At 35.3% G+C, this 19,644-nt stretch overlaps 1 protein-coding gene across 5 annotated transcripts in view; it reads left to right on the top strand.

The window, feature by feature from the left end:
- Window positions 1-19,644, top strand: part of CADM2 (cell adhesion molecule 2) — a 674,480-nt gene that overhangs the window by 529,508 nt on the left and 125,328 nt on the right. For all 5 annotated transcript variants that reach the window (XM_035315331.1, XM_035315333.1, XM_035315330.1 and 2 more), the window contains 2 exons: window positions 13,588-13,740; window positions 16,824-16,961. In XM_035315331.1, the coding sequence (XP_035171222.1) occupies window positions 13,588-13,740; window positions 16,824-16,961 (291 nt within the window). The remainder of the gene's footprint in view (window positions 1-13,587; window positions 13,741-16,823; window positions 16,962-19,644) is intronic.

Genomic DNA, 19,644 nt, shown 5'->3' with positions numbered 1-19,644 from the left:
CTTCCTTCCTTCCTTCCTTCCTTCCTTCCTTCCTTCCTTCCTTCCTTTTTATTTTATTTATTTTTTTTCTGTCACTGTTTCTAGGATTCAGCTTAAATAAATCTACAATGAAAGGTTTAAATTCAGCAAACACTAAAAAACATACTGTCTCACAGTGTTTTTTTACAAAATTCTTGTGGCTTTTTGTTTGTTTGTTTTTAATTCAGATTTTTAAATGAGGGTTAATAAACACTTCGTGATTCAATCTTCTCTTTCCTGCTCTTGGAATGGATATCTTGGAAATAAAGTAATTCAGTACAATTCTCATCTATCAGGCATAGAGGGTTCAAAGACATGATGAGAAAGTTAACATTTGTAGGTACTTCATTACTACATCTTTAATAACTGGATTATAAAACTAATTTTTGTCTACTTGGGATTTTCTTAAATATATTTCTTTGGCTCTAGCTCAATCCTGGTAACACAAAGGGATCGCTGGTCAGAGCCGGAAACATTTTAAAAATCTGTCTAACAGTAACAGGCTTTCTCAGTGAGGAAATTAATCTTCAGAGGTAATTTGTTGGGCTTTTCCATAACTCTGAAGATCTAAGTTGCCAAAGGTCCCAAAAATCTATCACTTATTTCTGAATAGGATGGTGTAATTCAAGGTTGATGTGAAAGTTTTCTTGGGGAGCCTCAGTCTCATAATATCCTACTCTTAGCAAAAGCAGATGAGAACAGATCACAACCGCACAGAACAAGACTCAGGAGCTTACAATTAATTGCTCATGCTTCCATACCTTCCTGGAACTTCTGGCAGGCTACCTTCTCTCCAGCTCCTCCCTTTCTCTTGTTCCAACTAGAAACATTTTCACTGATGCAATCAAAGATTTTTCAATTCTTTGGTGTTTTGGGAAGATACATGTTGATGGGAAGGTGCACTTGTAATAGCACTTGTTTCCAGAGGAGCTCACTTTAATTTGTCAAGATTTTAACAATACCAGACAAGAATTACCTCTATGGACTGGTAGTCCTTGAACAATTTTATTCAGTGCAGTTCATCAGACCACTGTTCTGGACATTATTTGCTAATTATAAGAACATTTAAAACCAAAAAGAAAGCTTGGAAACTATTTTTTCTTTTATTTTTCTATGATATTATGAGACAGGTAAAATCAGCATGAATCAGAAAATCACCAAATAGCTAAGGTTGGAAGGGACCTCTGGAGATCCACTTCCACTGCTCAAGGAGGCACAACCAAACCAGGCTGCTTCAGACTGTATCCAGTTGTGTTTTGAATATCTCCAAGGATAGAGATTCTACAACCTCTCTGAGCAGAACTGGACATGGTACCTCAAATGTAGTCTCACCAGTGCTGAGTGAAGAGGAAGGGTCACCTCCCTCCACCTGCTGGTGATGTTCTTCCTAATACAGCCCGTGAAGCTGATAAATGTAAAGTAATTTCAATTGGCAATTTCTAATTTGTATATTTCTGTTAAAGAAAAAGTGAAGTGTGCTTTAGAATTTATGGTAGAAAATGAAAATGTTAATTAGTTTTATGTGTTCTTTCCTTTTAAAGAGTTACTAATCAACATTTCTGATATACATTTCACACTTAATTCATTTAGCCCATTTTTATTTTCCAATTTCTTTCAGTGGCCTCATTCTCATAGAGAAATTATCTATCACACAGAGGAAACAAAATTATTTACTATAGGAAGTGGGAAAAGTGTTACAAAGAGAGATGCAAACAGGTGTTCTTATGAATTAAACACTGATGGGGAGAGGAGGAAGAGAATAGACAGAGGATCAAATGTATTTGAAGTTTATTCCAAGGGTAGGTGACACCTACATATGTATGTAGTCAGGAAAGATTTCAAAGGATAAGAAGGAAGATGAAAAACAAGAGGAATAAAGAATTAGGAAAGGGTGGGATCAGTGATGTAGGAAAAATATTATCAATTGGAAAATAACAGTATGTGGAGTAAATCAAATGCTGTTATTGGGAAAATAAATTAAATAAAGAATTTGTTTTAGGAAGTTTTTGTTGAAGAATTTGACAACAGCCTGATTACAGAAGGGTAAGATCTTACAAATGCATCAAACCTGTCTGAGTTTGCAAGTAAAAATGGAAAACAGAAGAAAAATACTATTTTTATTGAAAATGGTAGTGCTATTATTTTGTACCAGAGGATGTGGATTTGATTGCTGGAATTTTTCCAGAACTATTGAGTCTACAAGTTGAATAAGATGGGATAGGAGATTTAGGAGCATGGACAAAAGGTTCATTTTTCTAAATACTTTCAAAAATTGAGGTGTTAACATTTTGTGCCTGGAGAAGGAGACAAAGTGGTTGAATGCTAAGTAAAAAGGAGTTAAACAAATCGGCTCTGAAATTAAGGGAGAGGAAAGAGAAAGAGGAATCAAGGACACAGTACAATTAAAAATTGGATATTAAAAAAGGAACCAGTGCTGCAGTAACAATCTGCAACACTGAATACATGAATGTTTTGATACCAACAGCACTACTTATTACATCTGATGCTGTGAGCATATTATCATCCAAATGTGCAATTAATGTCCTTTGACGGGCACTTTGCTGATAAGCCTAGGAAATAGTACAGTTACATTCCCTTGAAGGCCAAATACCTCCTTTGCTTGTGTCATGTCTAAGGCAACTTGAGGAGCAGAATTGGAAGTAATTTGTGATCCATCATATACAATTCAATAGTACACGGTAAATACCGAAGTTGTTCTTAGAGTGCATCTCCAATATTTAAGTGATTTACAGTCTATTAAAAACAGCCACAAAAAGCAGTCAGCATTGGAACAGCTTGAAATTTCTTTGTAAATATTTAATATTTCTTTCATATGAAGGCTGTGATATACAAATCTATTCTTCAAACATAATTGAAGGCACGTTAGTTATGAAGGTTACTTAGTGAGTCTTCAAACTTTACCAGTTAAGAAAAGTGCAGTTTAGGAGCCAATATTACTATTTATTTATTGCTAGTGTGAGGGGTTGTTGTGGTTTAACCCGGCTGGCAGCTAAATACCACACAGCCGTTCGCTCACCCTCCCCCCTCCCTCTCTGGGATGGGGGAGAGAAACGGGAAAGTGAAGCCTGTGAGTTGAGATAAAGACAGTTTATTAAGATAGAAAATAATAATGATAATAATAATAATAATATGTACAAACAAGTGATGCACAATGCAATTGCTCACCACCCGCTGACCGACGCCCAGCCCAACCCTAAGCAGCTGGCCCCCCACCCCGGCTATCCACCCCTATATATTGTTTAGCATGCCGTCAGATGGTATGGAATACCCCTTTGGCCAGTTTGGGTCAGCTGTCCTGGGTCTGTCCCCTCCCAGCTCTTGCTGCAACCCCAGCCTGCCTGCTGGCAGGACAGAGCGAGGAGCTGAAAAGTCCTTGGCTAGTATAAGCAGTGCTCTGCAGCAATTAAAACATCAGCATGTTATCAGCACTCTTCTCATCCTAATCCAAAACATAGCACCCTACCAGCTACTAGGAGGAAAAATAACTGTCCTAACTGAAACCAGGACAGGGGTAAATAACATTCTCTCTAGCTATGTAGCTTTAAATTGTATTTACTGTTTATTCTGAAGGACTCGAATCAGAAGCCCCCATGAGGGACAAAATTACTTAGAAAAAGCTAAAGGAAAATGTTTGTGAATATCCACCAAAGTTTTCTTGTTGGTGTTCTGGATTGGTCATGTTCCCGAATTTTGTGATATGCAGATTCTTAATGAAAAAATGTCTAGAATCACAAGATCACAAAATCTTTCACATTGGAAGGGACCTCTGAAGGTCTCTTAGTCCAACCTTGTTCTCCAAGTATGCCCAGCTAGAGAACATTTTTCAGAAAATGAGAGGTCTAGAAAGTTGTTCAGCCTGATTATTATTATTATGATTTTTAATTTGGATTAAGTTTGCATTTTGCATTGTCTTCATGCTAAACAATGCCAGCTATGTCAGTTCCTCCATGTATCAGAGGTGTTCCAATCCCTTAGGTATCTATTTCCATCACCATTTCTCACTGATGGTGTTCTTCACAGCACACCTGTATCTGGAAAACTAAGGGAAATCCTACAAAAGAGGAAGCGTCTGTGTACTTGTGGTTCAGAGGAAGGATCTCTGCTGGAAGGCTGTGTGAGAGACATCATAAAACTTTAAACAGCTCTATCATAAAAGCTGTTAAAACCACCAAAGAGCTTTCTGACAGTCCTCTCTGGAATTGTACCAGACTCATCCCAGATCTCTCCTGATACTTCATTCCATATTTCAGCTCCCTCAGTAGTGAAATCTGTGAGTCATCACTAATCTTCAGTGTTGACATAGATGTTAGGATTTGACTTTGCAGTGGTACTGGAATCAATTGCTAGATTGTTTCCAGATACAATAATCAGTCATTGATTATTTATTTGTTATTTTTCTCAGGATCTGTAATATTTTCAAGGCAGTGACCTGCTCTTAATTGGTGTCTGGAGGAAGCTGTCTTGTTCCACTAACTGCAGCAGAAGTTTAGGTAGTCTGACTTCTTAATATAGTTAGGAAGAATGAGTATTCCTACTGCACGTCTAGTCACTGTAGCCATCTGCTTCAAGAAGGATGATGTTAATTTATGTATCTACATGAATGATCAAGAAGTACAGAAAGATAACAGGGGCATCTTAGAGCTGTTGTCACATTTATATTGTTAATAAGTGAGAAAGTCTCCAAATTCTGCTGAATATGTTTGCACACAACAAAACTCTTTAGAAATTCTAAGAGTGTGACTTTACAAGAAATATGAAGCAATACTATTAATATAGCTTTACCACAGAGTATTGCTCACTTGTACTGCTAAAAACATTTTCAATATAATGGGATGAGTAATGTAGCCAATGAATGAGCAAAATTAGATTTACTGTCTATAAGGTTAGAGAAATACAGGTGTCATTCAGTTCAACAGCTTCATTAAGACATGGTCAGTTGCAGAAACATGGATTACATGTTGCATGTGGACAAGTTTTCAAAGAAATTAAGTTTTCATCTGTGCTAACTGTGTAAAATTTGGCCAAGTTGTTCTAAATTCTCCACCCTTCCATTCAAAGCTGACTGAAGGCAGTGCATGAAGGTCACCAGCAGTGACTGTGAAAGATCAGTCTCTTGAAGTGGAGGAAGTGGGTATACTGTAACTGATGTTCTTTGAAATATATAGTCTGTCTTGGTAAATTTCTGTGCTGTTTGGCTTGGCAGTTTTCAATTCGTAGCCAAGCTTAATACTATCATGGTCAGCAATCATTTAAACACTGTTGACATAATGATTAATATCAACATCAGGAGCATGAGAAATTGCCTGGTCTGGTCTTCACAAAAGAACAAACTTGGAAATCTGTGTATCTTTGTTGTAGTGTACTTTAATAATGTCATTTGGTCTGAAATATACTGTTGTGTGTTTTCAGTATTACCCCTGTAGAAAAAGAAGTTATTTTTCTGACTTCTATTAGTATTTTGCTGGGTAGGTGTGGACTGTTATTACAGTTCTCCATTATATTATTTTCATTTTTATAGTATTACTTATGCAGTGGTATTCCATCAGTAGACCTTCAGAAATTACCTCCCCAGCTGAGAGCCTGTTCCTATCTGTAATTTACAATATATGGCACAGTATGATATATGTAGTTCTAGACTACCATAGCATTATTTTTTCCTTTTAGCATAATTGACAATATCAGTACAAAAACATACAGTTAAATAATTTCCTCTGTAATCCTCAGAGCTTCTTTCCTGCATTGCTGCTTTCAAAATATAGGTCTTCAACTTGGTATATAAGATTATCATTTCTATCAATTACTTGTTTCCATTGAATCTCATTTATTTTAACTGTGACCACCTCTAACCTTGCCAGATGATTTTGCAATTTTAATTTTTGCAGCTGCATATTTGAGATGTAAGATTTTTAAAGATTTTCTAGGCTACCGTGCTGTGGCACATGTCTAGTTGCATTAGTATAATAGGAAATCTTCTAATTCCCCAGTGCAGAAGGAACCAGATGAGCAGATCTTGTAAGATAACGGTTCATCCTGACTCATGTGATTCTAGTTTTATTTTTTGGAGGTACAGTTAAACGTTATTCCAATATCATAAAATATCTTCATCATTTTAAGCCTGTATGTTTTGGAAAGATTTGGTACTTATATTTCTTGTTTGAAAGTGAGGGAGTCCTCAGACTTCTTAAGATATTAGAACTCATTCTTAGGATTCTGGACAGAGAAACAGACCATATGTACAGTGTCTGTCTAATACCAGAGATAGGCATTGTAAACACCCTAGAAGACAAGTTGTTCTTCTCTTTTAGTGTATTGCCATGTTTCTTGAATGCCCTGAAAAAGATAAACTGAAGAGAATATAGAAAATAATTGTGAGATAAAACATAGCTCAGTGCAGAAAATCTGGCAAAGAAAGTTTTACCATATTTATTTAATTCACGAAGGTCATATAATCATCCAGGCCTTCTATTGTCAGGCGGCAACAGCTGGCAAAACCAAACTAACAGATGTTCTCAAGACTGTAAGTCCTTGTAAGTCACCTTAGATTGTCTTCATCCTGTTCAGAATGCAGGTAGCTGAGAATTATAGTAGTTTCACTGAAGAAATTACCTTGCTGTTTGGATTCTCCTTATAAGCATCTAAGATTTGATCTTGAAATGCAGCTGACTTGGATAAATAATAGATAATGTTGTACTGGTAGCTTCTGGGTCCCCACTTCTTCAGCCTTTTCAAGGCATTAAGCAAGCACAGAGAAGATGCTTCTGTTAGTGAGACTGTCAACAGCTCTAATAATGGAGTTTGCTCTACATCTTGACATATGCATTATCCAAAGTGCAAGAAATCTGAAAAATATAAAACGTCAAAAGCAGCTTGCTGTTGAGCATTGTTCTCTAAATAAGCTAAGCAAATACATTTGCAGTATTTCTCAGCTGAAAACGATCTAGCCTTTTCTTGTTAGATTACAAGCCAAAGCATGAAGTAGAGACGTTATGACTGATTCTGGAAGATGACCAGATGATTAAAGGTAGAAGAAGCTTATTTCTACTGACACCCTTGTTTCTTCCTTTTCTTTGCTTTAGCAGGGTTTAAAGAGAAATAGAAATTGACTGGAATGAAGGTAAAACTAATTTCCAAGGATTGTTACATTTTTCTTCCATTTTAGAAACCTTACTAAAAACACATTATATGAAATTCAACAATACCGTGAATTTATTCTGTAAATACATGAATAGGTTGGAAAATTCAGTGAAGTTGAATTATCCACAACATCTGTGTGACACATATGTGAAAGATGCTGCTTAAGATGTCTTTTTGAACTGATCCATGTTGCTAATTGCTTTATCAATGTGGAATAAAATCAACATGTATCTGTAAATTGGCTAGAATACTGTTCTCAACCAATTAGCCAAAGCTTCATCTACAGTATTGTGACCTTCAGATTTTGTTATTTGGTATATTTTTACTTAGAAATTATCTTTATCTTTAAATGACTCCAACTGATGCATACATCGGCCAATCTAATATGGTATAATCTATATGGTAACTTCTAATATGTTACCAAGTTCTTTTCTCCACATATTTAGTGCTACCTGTGAAAGTAGACTCAATTTCACTGTTTCAGACCTGGTACTGAAGTCTTTCAGGATTTCAGACTAATTAAGAGATCATTTTTCTTTCTGACCTATGGAATGTGTTGGAATCATGACCAGCTAGTGATAAGAGCAAGAGTGATAGTTTGACGGAAACAAAACTATGGAATTAATTTCCAGTGAGAGGAAAAAATGGCCTCACCATATGCAGAAACAGAAAATTTGTGATAGTGAAATATGTGCAACCCTAGCCTCCTATCTATTCTTGTATGAAGGTAATCAAATTTCGTGACTGGAAAGAGGAAGAAACATGATTCTTTTTCCACATATGAATAATGGAGATTTTATGAATTTTTAGATCAGATACCGTGTTAGGTACCTAGTAGATTGGTCAGGCATCAATAGAATTCATATACCAGTTGAGAAATGGGCAAACTATGAGTACAGTAACAGACTTGTGAGTACAGAAATCTTCCAAAAGAAATACAAAGGAAATGTTTTGAAATGTACTGAGAAAACTAGACAAAGACATGTGACTCATTTAACAATCATAGTTTGTGGTTTTATTTGTTTGTTTGTTTGTTTTCATTTGCTCCCTGACAGATTTTTTGTGCACAACTATTGGCAAGTGATGTAGATGATCTCTACAGCATTAAAACAAAGAAAAAGGCCTTCTCAATTATATCCAAAAACATTTTTTTTAATCCCATGAAATCTGTTTCAGATTTGATGATATTACTGCATTCAGAAAGTTGGAATTTGAAAATCAGAAGGATTGTTTTGGTTTCATACTTATTAAATTTCTGGGAGTTTAGCATGACCTGTAGAGTAAGAGACATCTTTCTGGTTCCAACTAGCAGTTGTGTTATTCCCACAACAGAGAAAACAACTCTAACATAAGGAAGAAAATGTTGAGTGAATCCCAGGATGGCAGCAGATGTCAAGTTAGTATTGTCAAAACATCTGCAAATTACTCTGGAGGATTTTTTTTTTTTATTTTTTTTTGTGGTGGTTGTTTGTTTTTTCTCTGTTCTCCAAACACTGGTAAGATGTAGTCACTTTAGAGAAATAAGATTAGATATGCTGCAGTCTGTCTACTTTACTGAACTGGTCCAACTGTCCTTTTCCCCCCATTGTGAAATGTGGATATTTCTTCCATGACAGTGTAAATTTCTAAATTTATTTTCTCTCTTTGATATAATTGTTATTGAAGGTTTTCATTTCATGATTACATATGATCATTGTATTGTTTTATGAAAAAAAAAAAATAATAATAAAATAAAATAAAATACAGCTTTCTGTGACTGTGCAAGGAGACCACTTTACTCCAATGGTCACCAGCCTCAACAATTGCTAATTAATGCAGCTGAAATACATGAATTGTCTTTTACTCATAATAACCTAAACTATGCAAATTATCAAGGTTCCTTGTTTCTGAGTCAGAAAACATTCTGAAAAGAAATATTTTTCATAGAGAGAATGACAGGTAAAGTAAATGAAGTGTGTCTGCTTTGAAACAAGTATTTTATGCATAATTATTTCATACCTTGCAAATTAACTACATCATATTTGCCTGGAAATTACAGAAAACTGAAATACTGTACTTAGGGCATATTGGAATTTACTATGCAATTATTTTTCTTGCTGCATTTTTATAAGTGCTTGCAAGGTAAGAGTGCAGGAAGGAGATGCCAGTGGTAGTATTCTTTGTTACTGTTTTGACATAGGCTTATTTCCCAGAAGTAAAATATATACTCTGCTTATTTACTGTTTTGGCATCCCTGTAACATGCAAAAATGTAGGCATGCATACTGTTGAGAAGGTAGTGATTCTGTAAAGAAGGTGAAAATCCCCAAGAAGAAGCCCAAAAGGCCTGCTAGGCTTCTTAAAAAGTGAAACAGAAAAAAAGGAAGAGCGTCTGGGGAAGGTTCTGAAAGAGCAGGCACAGGTAGGAATGGGGCTAGGAAATGATGCAAATGAGGAAAGAGTATGTAGAGTCTTTAGGGGCAAAACTATCTTTTCTGTATGCACCTAGGCTGTCTGCCCACGGCAATACAACTAATAAATAGTACTTAGTTACCTGTGGAATACAAAAGCTACCTTAGCTACCTGTGGAATACAAAATGCAGTTGTTAGTATAACCTTCTTAAAAAGTGGAGGAATAAATACTGTCAGCTTGAGTACAGTATTGTAGCTGTATGAGAAGCTTTAAAAAGAAGCCTGTTGCTAACTTCTGTGGGGAGCTAGAAATATTTACTGCTGTATGCATTGAACAGTGCATGGACATTTCAGTATATAGAAGTCTGTTTGTTAGTGTGTACCAAATTGCAAATTCATGCAGTTCTACTTTTTGTTTTCAGCAATTAATTGAATAAGAGAGAACGTTTTATGTTTTACTTTTTGATACTTTATTTCCACCACTATGGAAGAACGTCCAGTTAGTTTGAAACTGGTAAAATTGTCCTATTTGGAGCAATTCTGAGTGTGAAGCAAAAGCAATCAAAAATCTTACAAAAAGCTTTTGAAAGCTTTATCCTATAAGTAGAAAATAATAAACTAGATGAGCTCACTCTTCACAGGTAGAACTCAGATCTGTTGAAATGTATTGAATACAGTGAATTGTAAATAAATCACCTTCCTTTCCACTAGCGCTTTGAGGAGTATGTCTTCTCCTTCAAGTTTTTGCTTTCCAGTTTGATACCTTTCAGTAGCTGGCTTCTGTTCAGACTTCACAGGCTTCTTGGCTTAGCCAGGCTTGGCAATGATTTACTTTGCCATGCAAGAGACCCCTGTTCCACTCAGTCTGCTTGCCTGGAGATTGCTGGCAGACTACAAGTACTGCTGCCTTCTCCCATGCTGCAGCTTGCTCATTTACTCTCCGAGGGAGTAGTCACCCTCTCCCAGAAGGTTTCTCCTGACCCAGAGTGCTGGAGCCAGGACTATACAGCCTGGCAACCTTCCTTTCTCTGATCCAACTTCAACCTTTTAATTATACATACTGAACAGAAATAGAAACAAACCAATTCTGGCATACACCACGGCTATTAATTTCACAGGAGGAGTTTGTGTTTTTCAAAGCAGGTATAGATAAAGATGGAGATGAGGAATGGAATTTGAAAATAAGAATCTAAAAAATCTCCATCTAAGTGCTAGCCTTGTTTAAGCAACAGTGGTACAGTTTTTATTTATTTATTTGTTGGTTTGTTCTCCAGTCTGTCTAGATTTGAAATTTATGGCACAGGTTATCAATTGCATTTAAACTTAGTACTTATAAAAATGGCAAACAGCTATCCTTCAAAGGAGTATTATGTTGGTACCATTTTTGTAGCATTTTTTGCAAAGTCTGTGTTGGTGTTTCCATTACAAAACTTCTTTTCCATGCTTTCAATAAAAATTCACTCCAGGCTGAAACAGGGGATGTCTGATCTCAGCTCTCAATCAGTGAATATTTTACCCAATTTCCAGAAAATTGATTGAGCTGATGATTTCATGTTGTACAAAGGTTAAAAAAGATGTGGAGGGGAGGAAATAAGAGAGGGTAGCAGTAGGAATTTAGTTCATCCAGTTGGTTTGTATTTCAATTGTTGCTTTTTATCTACCAGTAAATTAGAAGTGGTTTGCTACGGGCATCATCTGTAGACTGTGCTCTTGTAGAATTCATTACACTTCTTTTTAGTGCCTGAGATTCTGCATATTATCCCATCTATAGGAAAATATTTTAACAGTGAATCTTTATCATGTGGCAATGGCAACTGAAAATCATAACAAACTAAAATATTATGTAAGATTATATACTGCATTATTTTTTTACACAGTTTCTGGCTCGGGGAGGCAGAAGTCACAGAGTCACAGCTTTCAAATTATGGGGAGCTAACGTATTTTTTTGTTTTGTTTTGTTTTTAATTTCCTATTTTGTTCTCCAAATGATGGGTGTGGGAATCAAACTATTTGGAAGCATTGGGTCATTTTTAAAGTACTTTTTTTTTTTTTTTTTTTTTGAAAGGCCAGTAATGTGAAATGAACTGCCATTTTATGTCTGTTCAGCTTGCATCTGACTAGAATTGAAATGCTGATAAATGAATTCTGAGTCTCCATCTACTTCCTCAAAGATACCAACAGCTTCACTGTTGTGGCTAGTAAAGCCACAGTCATCAGCTTTGCCTGCTATTCTGCATTGATAGGAGCTTGCTTCTATGTATTTCTAGTTTTCTTGAGCATCTTTTCCTTGGTTGTTATATCCGCACATTGGCAATACATACCTTTTCATTTTGTGTTTTTGTTTTGACTGCCTGTTTAATATTGCCCCTGCTTTTCATCATTACATGCATTTTTTATTACATATAAAGTAAATATTCACTTTTGCTATGGTTGGCCAGAAAATGTCTCAGATATATTTGGAATGTGTCCATTACACACAATCTCAATCACTTTGATGTGCCTTGGAGCAGTGCATGGCATGCTTGTGTATCAGGTCTGCTGAAGCTGTTACCTTTCAGTCATCAGACCCTGCAGTAAGTAAGTCAAGCTTTAGCTGACCTACCCTGAAACAACCAATAAATTCATCTTGAAGTCATTGTAAAGAAACCTGAATAGTAGCCTTAGAAGACAACCAATTTAAGTGACATTTTTGCTGAATCTCTGCTGTAGCAGCTTATTTTGGTGTAAATCTTCCTTTGTTGACAGTACTTGTGGAGTCTTGCAATGGGTCAGAAACATCCAGATTTAGTAGCAGGAGAAACACAGTAAAGCTTCATTTTTTATCATTGGACAGATATAAATGGTAGATGAAACAAATTTAAGAGCCTTTGGGGACTTTTGAAAGAGGTGAGTGAGAACAGCATTAGGGACTGTGCATCTTGGTTCTTCTGACAAATCAAAGCATAGCTCTCCTGGTAATTATAACAGTCAGTCCCATTTTACTTTGTCTCTCAGAGACTTACTATAAAAATAGACAGAAGATTCAAACACCATCAGGTCAAAGATTTGAGTCTAGCAGAACTTTCTGAGTTATAGAGGCTTTTGTATTGTTCACATAGGAGAATTACTGTGTTTACTTCTGATAATAGTATTCCTGTGCTGCAGAAAAAAAAAAAAAAAAAAAATTGATTAATATATGTGGATTCCTGAAATAGCTTTATTCAAAATAAATTGAATGTTTGGACATGTTTTGACTGTTTGCAAATAGAAAATGTAGGTTAATCTAAATACAAGCATTAAAATAGTTAAGAATTAAAAGCATTATCTAAAGTATCAGTTTGAATTGAAGTAATCTCCCTGTTCTTCTTTCTGCAATGGTTTCAGGCGAACAGGATTTTGTTAGGAATGATTTTCTGATAGATCAGATTTCTAGCCATGATAAAAAAGTAAAACCTCTATACTCAACCACATCAAATCTTTAGAAATATTACAAATGTATGCAGAAGTGGAAGTTTCAATATATTCATAATAAGAAGTACTGTTACAGTGTTCAAGAAACCTGACTTTCCAAGTCAATGACAATAGTAATAGATGTGAGAAAAATCTGTGGGCAAGTTTTGCAGCCTACTTAGTTGAAAATATAGTTTGTTAGTAGATGAAACAGAATTCTCAATATGAATCCAAGTTTTTAAATAATTGGAAAAATATTTTTAGAAAGGAGTCATTTTAGGCACTGAACAAAGCTACCAGGTGGCAGAAATCAGCTACTTTTGTCAGCGGGAGACCAAAGGTAACTGTTAAGTCCCTTAGATTTTTAGTTTTATATGTATTACAAGTAAGTCAGTTCACTATTCAGAAACTTGCTAAACTCTTGTGCATTGTTCCATAAAGAAAACAAATTACTATGCCTAAAGACAACTGTGTCCATATCTCTGTATTCTTGAGTGTGACTTCACTAGGATAGTTTACAGAGCTTCTTGTGTAATATACCAAGCTTTGCTAATGTTCTGCTTTGTACCTTATAATATTCATTTCTCTTTTTCAGCTCTGAGGGACAACAGAATTGAGCTGGTTCGAGCTTCATGGCATGAACTGAGTATCAGTGTCAGTGATGTGTCTCTGTCGGATGAAGGGCAGTACACCTGCTCTTTATTTACTATGCCTGTCAAGACCTCCAAGGCTTTTCTTACCGTTCTTGGTAAGTATAAATAACCAAGCATATCCACGTTAAAGAAGCAAGTGGTAAACGTCTAAGGCTTTGACAAATAATGATAAGAATGAACTCTTCTAAAGTTTCGCAGAAGAGACATGTAAATATCTGATCTGTGTCCCTGAAACTTAGTTTCATATGGCTATGTTGAAAAATACCATGCATCTTAATATTTGTGCTGGGTCAGGATAATGAATTAGGGAGCACACAAATACCACAGTATGAGTGCCCCTTAAAATGGACATAAACTCTACATTCCAAGCACCAGAAGTGTGAAGAAAGCACATATGTTCATCTCCTACTTTATAGGGCAAAGGGAAGAAAATCAGAAAGCATGAAATCAAAACAGGCTTTAGAGTTTTATAGTTTTTTGTTAGTTGTGCATTTTCTTAGGTCGCTCTGCCTTTTTTTTTTTTTTTTTTTTTTTTTGTCTATAAATAGCGTATTTTCACTGGGTTTGCTGCTTCTTTTATGCTTTATCCTCTAAACGTTCTGCTGTTTTCCCCAGAGGTTATAGATACACATAGAAAAACAATAGATATCTAGGGATGCCCAGGAAATAAAGTTTCTGCTTGAAGCTTTATATGATTGTATGAATGTCAGTAGCCCAATCAGCTGAAATTGCTATTGTTCATTGAAAAGCACCTGCGTACCTAAGAGGTTATATGATTTTAGAGATTGATTTTTATTGTTTTTTCCTTTTTCTGTCTCTGAACTCGATTCTTTCTTTTTGTTTTAATTTTATATATAGCAGGCACACAGCTGAATTTAATAGCACTAACGTAAGTTGTTCTCTGTACCAGTAATATTCACATTAATCCAGCCAGGGAATTGGTTTTGTGCATAGGATCTGAAATATTTCTCCCTTTCAGTCCCTGTGAGACTGTTTTACAAAAATCTTCACAAGTTTGCCATTAAGGACAAAAAATACCCACTCAGAGCAGAATAGCAGAATATTCTGGAATAACAGCTGCTTGAGGTTAATTTTCTTTGCTTTAGAGAGGCATCTCATGATCTAAACAACAGTTCAAACTTTTCAAACAGTTCTATTATATAACAGTTTTATACAGTTCAAACAGTATACCAGTTCAAACTTTTAAATGCTCAAAAGACATAGAAAGGAAGGCATTACAAAGGCAGAAAAAACATATAGCCCTATTTTATTAACCAGAGTAACTTGATTTTCCATGGTCTCCTTTTTCGTGGCAAGATGCCTGTCTTTTTTCATTTTAGAATTGTAATTTTCTGTTTTGAAGTAACATTTTAAAGTCTTGGAACACTTTCCACCTGAGAATGGGATATTTTCCATTGAAACGTATATTTTTAATTGTTTTAATCAGATAAACTATCTTTTTATGTACTAATAATCTCTTTATTGACTACTCTGATATGGATTAAAATATTTAAGTGTCAAGGTATTATAGTAGACACCACTTTGTGTCCTGAAAGAGAGGAGTAGATTTATTACAGAAATGTACTCTGTGATAGGTACTGCTGCTTGGTTTTTATGTACATAATTTGTCATTTTGGAAAAGAGATGTAAATGAGCCAAAATGTGAAATACAGGGCACAGGATCAGGTACTGTGACTGATCCTTTTATCTAGCCACTAATATAAATGCATCAAAGCGCTTCAGATACAAGTTATAACAATGACATTTTCAGAGATTTTAAAATTGTACTCATCAGTATCATTTTAAAGTAGTTGTTCTTGTGTTTTTGCAAAGTCAAATGGGTTTATACATATAGTGACGTGTTTTTTTTTTTTTTCTAAACGCTATTCATAAATTTGTTTTAAATTTTCTATGATTAATTGAAAAACAATCAGTTCCAAATTGTGATAAATGATTAAGTCCCAAATAGGATTTTTGTGATTTATTAAGCGAATAGAGGCAAGCAAACAGCGCTGGGTGCACCGGGAGTCTCTGCTCTACCAGGACGCACACCTGTTACATCAGGTGTCTGATTTTTATGCTCCTAGACTAATACATATTCATCACTATTCCTAGAAAAGGCGGGGTTATTATAATTAGTTCCTGGAATCCAAACCCTCTCTGGACGCATGCGTAGCAGTCTCTGGTGGTCTTCCTGGGGGTCTCTTGTGCTGAAGGCTCGTAGTCTTCCTCCCAGGCTTTGTCCTTCGGTTGTCCTTCAACTCCCCCTTTCTCCTTATTTGGTGGATCTCTTTGCTGGTTATCAGAGGCTTGCGCAGCGTCCCATGCAAAAGTCTGCAGTTTCCTAAAAAAAACTCCTTGGTCCTCTTATCTCCCAGACTAGTCTCAATGTTCGCCCTTCAAACCCTCTATTTACACAAATTGCTGGATCGTTCCTTTGCATGATACAAGAACTATGTACACTAATCACTCTGTTTTTCTTAAATAGGAGCTTATATTTCATCATGCGGCCCTAGCATTGTTCCATACTGACACGAATCAAATAAACACATTTCACACAAATTAATATGATATATATGGTATTTTGTGATCCTAAGACCCCTGCCAAAGAACTTGTATTCAGCTAAAGAATCCTCCATAGCCAATGGACTTGTGACTATACCTGGGCTTTTTATTTTGTTTGTATGTTTTCTGAAAATAAAATAACTACTGCATTTATTTTCATCTTCCTTTTTCCCTGGATTTTGAATTAAAATCTTCATAATTCATGCTTAAACATCTGTTCTGAACTTAGATCAGTTCAGCATTTTGTTAACATGTTTCTGGAGCTGTACTGCCAATGTACTTCAGCATCCTACTTACTGTGCAGACCAGTTTAAACCTTGTAATAAGTCAGACTAGAGCTGTATGCAGAATATATTTAGATAAGATACAAATGATCTTCTTTCCTTAAAAAGATGGATACTGGTTATATATTTATTTATTTATTTAGCATCAACTAAAGTTCATGCTGGCATTTTATTTACAGTAAGAAACACTGGCATTCAGTTTTGATAAAAGGCAACTAATTACTCTGTTTCCAGAATTTAGAGTACATGAAAAAATTAACGTTAAGGTGGTCATATAATAATGTTAGCAGTTGAAAATATCAGAAACATTTTGCTTGTTTGCTTGTTAGGTGTTCCTGAGAAGCCACAAATTACTGGATTTACTTCACCAGTTATGGAGGGAGAGAGGATGCAGCTAACTTGCAAGACATCTGGTAGTAAGCCAGCAGCTGATATCAGATGGTTCAAGAATGACAAAGAAGTTAAAGGTATTTGAAAGTACTCCCATGTAATTTGATCCAATTGTCAAAACTATGCATTGTTTAGAATTATATTTTTAATTTATATTTGTAAAAAAAGAGTTTAATATTCAACTGTCAAATTGATTATAAATTACTGCAGTGGACATATAACCAGCATTTTATTTTTCTCTTCCAGTGGTAAAAACTGATGTATTGAATCGCTCTGAACTCTGTTCAGCATATTAAACTTAATGTAGATGTTTCATAGATGAATGTTTAATGGAATTACTGTTGTCACAGCAGTGACATTCACCTTAGATATTTTGCCTTTTCATTTCTTTTTGCCTTTGTCATATGACATATATCTGATTTAGTCAGTTGCCAGTTTTATGTTATACTACCCTAAGTGACTGGGAGAGGCAGGACTGTCTGGAGGAGATGGGAAAGTGTACTTCCCATAGGGGAATTATGGAATCTGCTCAGGTAAGGAGTTGTAGCCATTCTTAACAGTCACTAGAAAATTTGAAGAAATTGCTATATTTACTATATTATATTTTAAATCCAGTGTAAAAACTTTGCCTTTCTTTCACCTGATGTGTATTTGAAGCCAAACAAGCAATTTGGCCATTTGGCTCCTTAACTAATTTGCTCTTCTCAGCAGATCCTAAAGGGATGTTTGTTTTTAAAGAGGGTTGGGGAAGGAACAATGTTGATGTGTGAAAAAGAATGGTAAAAGGGAAAAAACAGAAATGAGAGGAGAGCACTGAGCACATTCATTTCAGTTTAGTTTTCTAGGTCTTCTGAAGAGCACATTGCCATTTCACAAAGGTTAGAAATAAAATAACCTAACCAGTTTGCAGTGGCATCAGCAGAAGTTACATTAGCTTTGTACGCTGTAAAAGGTGAAATGATAAATCTGAGAAAATAGATATGAAATTATATGCTAATGCAGCTGACATTAAAGGTTAGGAGTTCATCTGTCTAGCACCAGTAAATCCAATTGTGTTACAGTGTATTATACATGTTGCAAAAGAATATAAATGATGCATTGAGTTCAGAGCTGCACCAAAGGGGAAAAAGGCATTCTAAAATTGTAGCTCTATTGCTATTACTCAAAAAAGGAATCATCATGTGCTAAAAAGAATACTGTTTCATAGAGTAAGTGCTAGTAATAAGAGAGACTGAATGTGAAGCACTGAGTATTGTACTTTTTATTTTAGCATTCTGTCTCTCATGTGCACCAAATTAACAAAAGAATCTGCAGTTTAGCATTCTAGTTACCTATCTAGAAGATTATTAAAAACACAAATATGGGAGAAGCTAAGTATGCATTTTTTTTTGTATAAAAATTACATTTTTTCAATAAAATTAATCACGTGCTATATCAACAATACTGTGTAAAATATTTCTTTTTAAGATTCAGGAATATTTTTATGGATTTTATTTATTTTTCTAGGAAAATAGAGTTTCAAAAATAAGATAATAGCAGTTGATTTTGACTCAACAGATTAAGAAGTTTTGAATTAGTTTATATATGTTAATATACACAAAGCATCTACAAAGGCATTGAACGTTTTGCCTTCATAAGTCTATAGGCAGAAGCTGAAAGTTTTTTAGATAGCAAGGCTATTTCATGGTAGAAGTTGATTTTAAAAGTAAACAAAAATTATATTTGCCTTGGAAAACGGCAGAATTTTGATTTTAAAATATCTGTGTTTCTATATGAATGCTGCATGCATGCACTCTTATAAATGACTGACAATGAACAATGTATGACAGACATTCAAACACTTCTTTTTATTATTTTCATTATCAAACATCTATACCTATGAGATATAAACTAGTGTTAGATAATCTGAGAGTATCTGTATGTATGCCTATCTGATAGTCATAGAAGTGCCCCAGAGTAGGCTTTTAGAGATCAGATGACCCAACCTCAGTTCAAAAGTTAGATCAGGTTGTAAAAGGTCTTGTCCAATTTGGTTTTGAAAAGTTTGCAAGACAGAGGTTCCAGTCTGTCAGTATTTGAAAAACCTTACTGCAGAGAATTTTCATTATATCTAGATATTTCATGAAACATGATCAGAATTTGCTGTAGCGTAACTTGTGTTCACTGCCCCGCAATTTTTGCTGTACACGTCCAAGAAGATTCGGTATTTTTGTTCTTTATTATTATGCATTAAGTAGTTGAAGGCAGCAATTTGTCTTCTATTCATCAGGTTGAACAAACCCAATAGTCTCCAGCCTCTCCTTATACATTGTCTGCTCCAGCCACTGACCATCTCTGTGGTTCTTGACTGAACCCACTCCAGTTGGTTGACATCTTCTTACCCTGGAAAGCCCAATTTGGGTCTGTTACTCTAGATGCAGCCACACAAGTACTGAACAAAGAAGAATAGCCATTTCCCTTGCCTTCCTGGCTATGCGATTATTAGTGCAGAGCAATCTCTTTTTAGCTTTCAACCCTGTAAAGACACACTGTTGACTAATTTTCAACCTGTACTCACTACCCCCAGTTCCTATTCTCTAAAGCTACTTTCTGTCTAGACATCCCTGAACCCATTTGGTTATAGTCATTTCCAGGAAAGATTCCTCTGCAGTGGATTTTTTTAGCCTTTTTTAAGGAGAGAGGAGTAGCTAGAAAATAAGTGAAATAGGCTACAAAAGACGTATTTACAAAATATTTAAAAACACTATTATTAGGGTTTAT

This window comes from Oxyura jamaicensis, chromosome 1 (genome assembly GCF_011077185.1).
Source record: "Oxyura jamaicensis isolate SHBP4307 breed ruddy duck chromosome 1, BPBGC_Ojam_1.0, whole genome shotgun sequence".
NCBI lineage: Eukaryota > Metazoa > Chordata > Aves > Anseriformes > Anatidae > Oxyura > Oxyura jamaicensis.
The sequence above is the reverse complement of the archived record's forward strand: the minus strand, read 5'-3'. Positions and strand labels throughout refer to the sequence as shown.